This window comes from Chaetura pelagica, unplaced genomic scaffold, assembly GCF_000747805.2.
Source record: "Chaetura pelagica isolate M959 unplaced genomic scaffold, ChaPel_1.0 scaffold139, whole genome shotgun sequence".
NCBI lineage: Eukaryota > Metazoa > Chordata > Aves > Apodiformes > Apodidae > Chaetura > Chaetura pelagica.
Genome location: NW_009970717.1, coordinates 917452 through 927065, shown reverse-complemented (window position 1 = coordinate 927065; position 9614 = coordinate 917452). Strand labels below are relative to the sequence as shown.

At 38.0% G+C, this 9614-nt stretch overlaps 1 protein-coding gene across 1 annotated transcript in view; it reads left to right on the top strand.

Moving 5' to 3' along the window:
- The window catches only part of PEPD (peptidase D), a 140943-nt gene that overhangs the window by 73321 nt on the left and 58008 nt on the right, over nt 1-9614 (top strand). The window contains exon 10 of the mRNA XM_010006227.1: nt 5220-5288. Within this exon, the coding sequence (XP_010004529.1) occupies nt 5220-5288 (69 nt within the window). The remainder of the gene's footprint in view (nt 1-5219; nt 5289-9614) is intronic.

The following is a 9614-nucleotide window of genomic DNA, read 5'->3' as shown; positions in this document are numbered from 1 at the left end:
AATAACATTTTTCTAAGGATATTTATCTAGAGTTTGCTGCATATAAATAAAGAAAACACACAAAAAGTGAGAACAGAATCTAGATTGGAATTCAGAAGGAGCAACGTTTAAAAAAATAACACATTACTTCTGCTTGTGCATGATACAAATTAGGACAATTTTAAATAGAGGTACTTCAAGGTATAGCTAATTTTAGTATTTCTGGTTGATAGTATGCTTCAGCAGCTCTACTCCATGAGCTTGCAAAATAACCCAGCCAGTGTTTTGAATCTCTCAAATTTTCATTAGAAGTAGCATGAACAGTTAGGCTTAAGAAATCAGTACATAGAAATGAGTTTTGTTCATTGTTCACGGAGCAGTAATTTCTGTTCTAAACAATTTCCAGTTATGCAGACCACTTAAATAATAACACTGCTTTTGTAAATCTTTAATGATATTGACTCCAAGATGTAGAAGAAACTCTTGTTTATCTGCTCATAGTGCTAATTTTCTTATTCTGATGCAAATTTGTAATCCAGCATTCATTCATTAATAGTAAACTGGATTATTTCTTCCACTTTGCTCCACTGCCCTTCTTTACTCTTTTGCAATGAAGTTCTGACTCTTCGTATTAAAACAACATCAGACATGTTTTTGCAATATTACAGTGTTGTGAACTAAATGAAAATAGGATTAGATAAACAGCCTTAGAGCATCTAGTTGTCCATGCAAAATAAATGACATTACCAAAGTAAATTGATTAACACAGGAAAATGCTCTGTGTTTAAGAACCTCAGGGTCTAGTGTGGGATTAAAGGGAGCACTGCTCTTATGTCCCCTCATGGGCTGATACTGACGCCTCCTTCCCTGTGTACACGGTTCTTCCTGCCCAGTTTGAAGTTAAGCATAAATACTTTAGATATCATGGACAAATTATATTTACTGTAGCTTAACAATTTAGTGTTATTTCAGCTTTATAGCTTTCTCATATGAAAATATTTCTGTGTCTAAATGATCAAAACTCTGGTTTTCAGCTCTGGTATAAAAAGATCAGCTTTGGAAAAATTCGTCTCTTGTGAATTCTTCAGAAGAGCTTTGGATTTTAGCCTCTCTCATGGCTATGCTTGATACTTACTTTGTATGAAAGCATATGGGCACAGTCTAATTGCAACTCAAAAGTGATTCAGTGCACAGATAACTAATAGTTATTCACCTATATCTTCCAACTTGCACTTATTAAAAAAAAAACAAACACACAAAAAAAACCAAAACAAAAAAGGAACCAAACACTACAGAAAATACTCCCAAGTTCTGCACAGATCTCCCTTAACCCACTGTGGTTTCCAATTTATAGTTCAAAACTAAATGCTTGCATTTCAAGGCAAGTCTCAAGGGCTGTGTTCAAAGAATATTATTTTTCAAGTATGTAAAGGTTTCTTTTTATTAGGAGGCAAATTTCTCAAAGTTATACTGAGCACATTATTGTAGATCTGAAACATCCTCAAACCAGTGAGTGTGAAAAAAAAATAATTATATAAATGTATTTTCAATAGAAGAACCTTAATGAGATGGTAACGCATGTGTGTCCTTGACTATTCCATACATTGTGTGCTTAACAAGGCAAGGTGCGTTTCTGACAGCAGATCTCTCTGATACACAGTCCAAGAATCTGGTTCCTGAACTACCAGTGTCCAGCCTGGCTCTTGGCACGGCTCTTGGCGTGGTTCTGGTATATGGGAAAAACTAATGTAGTTGTTCAGTGGTTTGGGTCATCCTTCATCAGAAACCTTGGAGTGAGTAATTAATTGTTCCTCCATCCCTAAGTTATGTGTGTGCCTCATTCCACAGTGCTGTAGTTACTAAGGATGTGAGGCTGGGGTAGAAGAAACATCAGAAGGTGTCACTGAGGAATGTATTGGGACACGCTACAGAAACTTGGCTTAAGTTTTTAATAGGGTATTTTGTCAGATATTCTTGCCACTTCTTGTTCCTTCCCTTTTCTCCCTAATCACTGCATTTTCTGTAATTACATTTTTTATCTGTTTTGTAAGATATAGGCCAAAATACTCAGTTGGGTTCGTATTTAGAGATTGAACCTCTTTGATCTAGAAGTGTCTTAGTTTTGGGAGCGAATAGCTGAGAAATACAAAATGAGGTTTTCTTATCAATATTTGTTGTAACTCAAGAAGAACTGATTACAAGAACTCAAAGTAGGATTTACTTCTTTACCTCTTTTGGGAAATAAAAATCACACTCTGCAGAGTGTGTATGGCTATGTTGTATTCCAGTGTTGAGAAAGACCTGAAAATAAACAAAAAGTGTAATAGAAGTCATTGCCCTCCTGCTTTAAGTGCCCTTATTCTGTAAATCCACTGAAGTTAGGAAAACTGTTGACATTAAACTCTTTATTTAATTCAATTTACATTCATAGCACAGATCTGATTGTAATTGTCATTGTACATTAGCAGTACAAAGTGGACCAAAGACAGGCATCATTATCAGAGAGGTTCTTAGAATTTGTTAGAAGGATTATTCATAGCATGTTTTATTTTAACGCCTGGTAAGGCTGTTTCGAAGTTGAGGCTTTTAAAGCATTCTGGAGTTTTGTTTGGGTATATGCAATACTCCAAAAGATCTCAAGAATAGCAAATATATACTTTTTCTTTTACTTCTAATGATTTATTCTGAGAATGGGTTTTCTTCTCGCTCATCAGTATAGTCAGTAAGGTAGTCAAGATTCAGCAGAGCAGCAGGGGTAACGCTGTCTTGTGCCTCAGCAAATTTACAAGGGGGGGGGCAAGTGCACTCATGTTAGCATGTACCTCTACCTTAAGAAAAAAAAAAGTTTCAAAAGCAGTTCAAAACCCAAACCAGCCCAGAGCTGAAATACTGCATAAAACAGGACAGGAAGCTTTGAAACCTGTGATATAAGAAGAGAAAGAGGAACTTTTGCATCTCTGTTGATTGCATTAAAAATTCACAGCAAAGCACCCAGCAACATAAAACTGCCTGTATCTTCCAATGAGGTAGAGCAGGCAAAGTTCAAGATGTGATACTTGCAGTATATGTGGAGTACCAGAGTAAATGATACTCCATCCAACTATTTTGGATCTTCTAATTTTGTATCAGACTTTTGGATAAAGATTCTTGCAGTGTGTAAATGATGAAATCCTAGTGTGAAAAAAGCAGCCGAATCTGCATTAACTTCAGTGGAACCAGGTTTTTAACTAAAAAGTACTAGCAGCTTCTCTAATTCTATATATACATTTTTTTAGCTTTGAAAAGCCAGCATTTGCCTTTAAAGGGATATGCAATCCTTCACTTATCTATGACATGTTATGCAAGGATTTGGGCTGCCTGTGATAGAAATGTAGGATTGTTGTCGTGCAAAGTGTTTGTGCACAGTGTTGCATCTTGCCCAGTAAACCATGCCTGCAAGCCTGCTAGGGGAGAGTAGGTCTGTAACTTTGTTTCCTTACGGATTGTCCATTTAATGATAAAATAATCTGCATCAGAGGAAATGACAGTTTAGGAGATAAATTTTATTAGGTCAGTTTAGTGATATCTCTGCTATGATCTCACCACATCAGAGTTGCTCCTTAGCTTCTCTGTCATTTGACCTACTCTTTGCTGTTATTGGTTTCTGGGGCACTACAAAATTAGTATTTCTACCTTGTAAAACTAAAGGATTTTAAGCAGAAAAGAGATCTTGTAAACTGGGTCTCCTTATTAAGTCTCTAAATGTAGGCTTTTCTTTTTCCTGGTGTGATTAACGTTTTATTTTCTTTCTCTTTAAATACTATCATTTTATGTAATTTTAAAATCCGGTGTGTATTTACAAGCATGTAAGGTCTTTAGTATCCTTCAAAGAATTTGAGTTGTGTTCTGCAGGTTGCTGCTGCAGAAGGACAAAATCACAACATGTCTATTCTTTGAGTATCACCATTATCACTCTGGGTTAATGAAATGACTTCAATACTGCAAGAAATGAGTTTTTGAAATTAATTCAGTATTAAAGGGAATTGGGTTGTAATTAGAACATACTTCAATAAGAATAAAAGGATCCCTGATATGTCCTTGGCTCTAAGAGCACCTAATCCTGTATTTGCTGTGCTTTGGGCACATCTGTCCTTATGTGAAGAGGACTTTGACAGTAAAGTTTATAATGTTTTAATGCATTCAAGGCCTAACAGCTCCATCAGAATTGCAGTGCAAGAGAAGAGTACAGGACTGCTGTCCCTTCCTTTCTCTGTCCCTCACACACACAGAAGTAAACAAAATTGTTTTGTAATGTTCTTTACAGATTGTGTAGGGCTCAGCCTAATGTTATGTTGTTATCTTCTTGCTGTTGGGATTGAGTCTGTCCTAATTTTTTTCTGTGATTGACCAAGGGGAGATCATAGAGGTGTTTAGGTACCACAAACTGAAGTGGAATAGTCTTATGTTTTCTCTGTGTCTGTTGTGCTACAGGCATGAAAACATGAGACCATCTGCTCCAGCATGAACCATGACCCTAGCAGAAGATGCCTGACTTGGCAATAATGGGCAAGTTCTGCTGGCTTGTCTGGAGAGCAGGGTTGTATGGCATGGTCAGATGTGATTCAGGATTCACACAGTCTTGGGGTTATTTAGTTCAGGTTTCAGCAGGGGATATTGGAGAGGTAGTAAAAATGAGAGAGCTTCTGCTTAAATTTTAAGAAGTTTTCTGGTGAGGTCCTTCCCCATGAAGGATTGATTGGATTCACTTTTGCTGAATCTGTGCACCATAAACTGAAGGAAGCAGAGTTGAAAATAAGGATCACAGATGTGACTGTGCACCTGAAATGCAGCAAGAAGTAGTTTTCTCTACTCCACTTCAGACAGTTTGGCCAGCTTCAGCATTTAACTGTTACCATCCTGTCTGTTCCATGGTCAGGAGAACTGCCTTTTGCAAACAATAATTTGCCTTTCTATGTTGAGTTGTTAAGGAGCTCAGCTTGGCATTTGAGGTTGCTGAGCTGCACTCAAGCCCTGCTTCTGTGCTGCAGAGCTGCTTAATGGGCTCTATGGAGATGATGTGATGTTCCACAGGACTGCCAAGCCATTGGAGTGAAGGAACTCCACTGTTCAACTGAGGAAAAATGGGCAGAGAGCCTTCTTGGGGAGCCAGGGATTTGCACCAATACAGCTGTACTCAGGCAAGGCTTGCTTTTGTGGTGGTTGTGAATATATTATTAATTACCACCCTTCTTTCTTTGCAGCTTGTTCCAGCACTACTGCTACGCTCAAGGTGGCATGCGCCACACTTCCTACACTTGCATCTGTGGCAGGTAAGTCAGTGGCTTATACTTAACTGTTGCAGTCTTTTTGGTCAACTTCCCAATGGATGTTTGTAAAATTGTTCCTCTTAGGCACATGTGCCATCACAGTGAGTTTTGAACTGTTTTCTCTGGAAAAGCCAAAGAAAGGTGACAAGCAGTGTGTCTTAAAGAAATAACTCAGTTACAGATTTTGCTCCACTCAAGGGATTCTCCAGAGACTGCTGCTACTGCAAAGATCATGTTTATGGTCACATCTGTGCAATTTGCTTTTTTATTAAATGCCATTATGGAGAAGGGCTTTAGAGTTGTTCTCTGTTGCTCAGAAATGCAGTCTTTGAAATACACCTTAAGTATTTAATATAATTCTCAAAATTATTTACCTCAAAGGTTAAAATGTGATTAAAGTAATCTATTTGGAATTTTTTAATTCTCTTTCTTTCTTGCTGAACAGCTAGTGTTGAAGGTATTTTATTTGGGAAAGTATTATAGAAGTTCTCCCTGCAGTTGTAGAAATGCACATTTTTAATTTGCAGAATTAAAAAAAAATAGTGTAGAATACAGCCTTTTGCTCTGTGCTGAGATTAATCTAATTAGAGAAATATGACAGTTGGATGAGGCATATATGTTGATACATTGTGCCTCTTGTAGATGTCCTGCTACTAACAAACATTTACCCTACGATGAAGTCACATACACTTACAAAATATTTTCTATGTTAATGAGAATAATGTTATATTGCTTTGGAGTTAATAAGGACAATTAGCATCTTTGCTTCTTTCTGCTGTTTACTCAATAGCTTACATGTAAAAGCAGTTTTCCAATTTATATGCAAAATTGCAGTAGGAGCATGAGCAGCTTTATGGCAGATTGTGCATCTAAATTGTCTGAAAAATTTCCTAGTTTAAGTACCATCATATAACTTGAGAATTAACATCCCATTGAAATGTGACTGCATATCTCTGGTATTGTCACAGACTGAGATGATAGAATTAGGTTGTCTGTGTATGCTTTTCACAGCAATACAGACATCACATTACTTACAGTGAACGAGAGCCTGTGTTGCAGGATCAGATTTGGGTGCTAGAGAGCATCAATGGTTTTGCTAAACCTATAGAAACATCTGCTGTATACTTGTGTAGTGGGTCCTTGTGACTAATCTCTCCATGGGACTGAAAAACCCAAGGCCTGTACTACATGACTCAGGGAACCCAGGAGCCCCTACAGTATTTCAGAACTGGGGGATGACAGGAGCTTCACAAATGTCCCGCCCCACCACATTGGAGGGGCTTAGCTGGACATGGGACTGGTGTTTGAGCTGCCTCTGAACTGTTGGAGAAGTTAATACTTGGAGAAGGGCTGCCCTTGAAAGGCAGGATCCTAACAATATAGTGACATGATGCTGTAGCAGGGACCTGGCATTGTACCCCTCCATTACAATTAAAAGTGCAGAGAAACTTGATTTAAAAAATTATAATTATTACATAAGGTAGAATTCAAAAGCCTTTGTTCTGAAATTGCTATATTCTGAGTATGAGTGAGTAAGAATGAATAATATTAACAGTTTTAAGCTAGGTCCTAATAAAATGAATGTAAGTAGATCTGTTTGTTCAATTAACATAATAATGGCCAAAGTAATAGGCATTTTTTATTACCATGAAAATGTCATGCATTGTAAATATTACACTTAACTACATTTATGATTAAAAATAGATTTTGCAATTTGGATTTTTAGTTATGTTTTACATTATTCAAGCCGATTTTTGTTGTTTTCTGTACAAAACTGTGATATTTTTACAGGATCTTTCCTTTTTAGCTTACAGGCTCAATAATAATTTCCATAGAAGAGATTTATGCTTTTAAATAAAAACCAAGTTTGTTACTCAGATTTTAGAAAAGATACTCATTGAACTGAAAATCAAGAGAAATCAATACTATATCTCAGTACAAAAATAAATCACTTGACACATGTTGAGTGCATGCATTTGTTGCTGTTCCTGTCCAGTGTCACACTCTTGAGGAGATGGTAAATGAATATTGGTTGTGACCAGATCTGCTTTAAGTGTTCAGTTGGATGTGTTCACCCTCCAATCGGTTGAGAACACTGACACACATAGAGTTAGTATTACAGGTTGTCACATAGCAAGGGTAGTCCTGTAATTAGTGATGCTTTCAAACACTGTCAACTTGTCAGACGTTTGAAGTAAAAGCAGGCATCACGTAAGTGCAGTTGAATGAGAATGGTATTATCTGATAAGCGTACTTAGATATATTTAGCACTACTCTACAAAGTGTTGACTTCTGTGTGGTGTTCAGATGGATTCATGGATTATTCATTGCAGTGTCTTTGTGTACTAAGTAACCATTTTCACAAAGGGGAAAAGGAAGTTTAAGTTACATACACAGTGTGTCCTGGTAACCCTATGATGGATGTTGTCTGCTGCTAACCAGATGCAGTTTCCATCTGGAGTTAGGGTGGAGGTGGAAGTGTCAGTATTTCTGCAACCACTGCAGAAGCCACGGTCAGCCACTACTTGATGCTACAGCCTCTTAAACTTAGGTTCAGACCTTCTTGACAGATACCTCCAGGCAGATGTCAGCTCTCAGCAGATGATACCAGTGATGAAGAATAACATAGTACCATAAAATGCCTCCCTCTATCTGAGGATTAACATAAGTAAAGTGTTTTGGATAAGATTAAGATACTTACTGAATCTGGTTTTCTTTCTTTTCAGTACAACTTGGTAAGATTTCATCTCTTAGATGAAAAAGTGGAGAGAAGGCTGTTAGGGCTTCCTACCAGATTGATTTTATTATTTAAATCATGATGGAAGTAATGATCTGTAGGTTTTTCTTTCAGTCTTCTTAATGAAAAGCCAATAGCTGCACTTCTTGTAACACTTGATGCTCCACTTAGTCCTGTTTTTAAAATATTGCTGACATTTCTGCTCTTTCTTCTAATAATTTGTTTTCTGAGTACTTTCTAGTCTGAAATGTATTTTGGAGACTTTTTTTCCTTTCCTAGTAATCTGAATCTCTTCCTACTGTTTGCATCCTCTGTGGTGTTAATTTGCAGCTTTGCCACTGCTTCACACAATTCTCTCAGTAACAAACACATATTTGGCACAAGTTAGAGGCACATTATTAATGGACTAAAAATAGATACACAGAAAGCTCTTGGAGAATTTTTCAAGTTGTCTGCCTGAAGTCAGACATCGGCATCATCATGTGTGGTGGTCTTCAGAGGTGCTGACCTCCAGGAAGGCAGCAGATCTGCCAGTGGTCTGCACCTCCCCACAGCACTTCGTTTTAAAGCCTGACTTTGGCACTCTATGCTGGACCTTTCAACTGTTGCTCCTTGGGAAGAAAAGATACAGCTTCTACAGGAAGGCTTGTTTGCTTTGCTGGTGGCTGGGAGTTTTGTTTAAATTGTTTTGAAGCCACCTTGAAAGTCTAACTGAATAATGATGAACAATTTCTGACTAGCTGTAGCATTTACCTTATGGGTAAATATCACTTCTGTAGCATTGCTCCTAAAGTGGCTTTCCTGCATTCATCCCAGGATGATGGTAAAGGTGCTTCCTGTGAGGAAGATTGAACTTGCACTTCTTGACAGGAACAGGCTGGAGGTGTGTCCACATCAGTGCTTTACTGATGGGTCAGTAGTACATTGCTGAGGCAAGGTCTCCCACTCATCCCAGCAGCAGGGGTTTGCTCAGACCCAGGAACCAGTCTTGGAGTGCACTTGCTTGATTTCTTTTGGGGTGAAAAACAGCTGGGAGAGCTTTCAAGAACAGGTCTGTTGTGCCTTGGTTGCTAATAGGTGTTCAACCCATGGAACCTGCCCAGAGCCAGTCCCAAGTGAGCAGATCTCCTCACCCCAATCACTTCAAACAAATAAAACCCTGAGATGCATATGGTGTGCATCTCTGGTCTTCAGCACCAACTGTGCTCTCTCTGCGGTACCATCCCGTTTGATCTGCAGAGCCAAGATGTAGGTGACAGATAAGGAGTCTCAAATGCCAAGAAAGATTGTGTGCTGCTTAACGCTTCACTGGTGGTGCTGAAAAACAGATTTTTCATGCATCTTCCCTAACAGTTGGTGCTGAACCTTACAGAAATATTTTGTAAACTAAACCCTTTATATTAAAATATATGCAATGTCTATTGTTGAAAGCATTGGTGCCATGCTCGTATTTGAATATATGACTTGTTTATGCAGCTGGTATGGTATATGACACTGAGGGTGCCAGCATATGATGATAAGTAAACAAGCTATCTGCAAATACATTAGCATGGAGTCGTACCCTTAAGCTTCATGATAATTTTTTAAAAGTT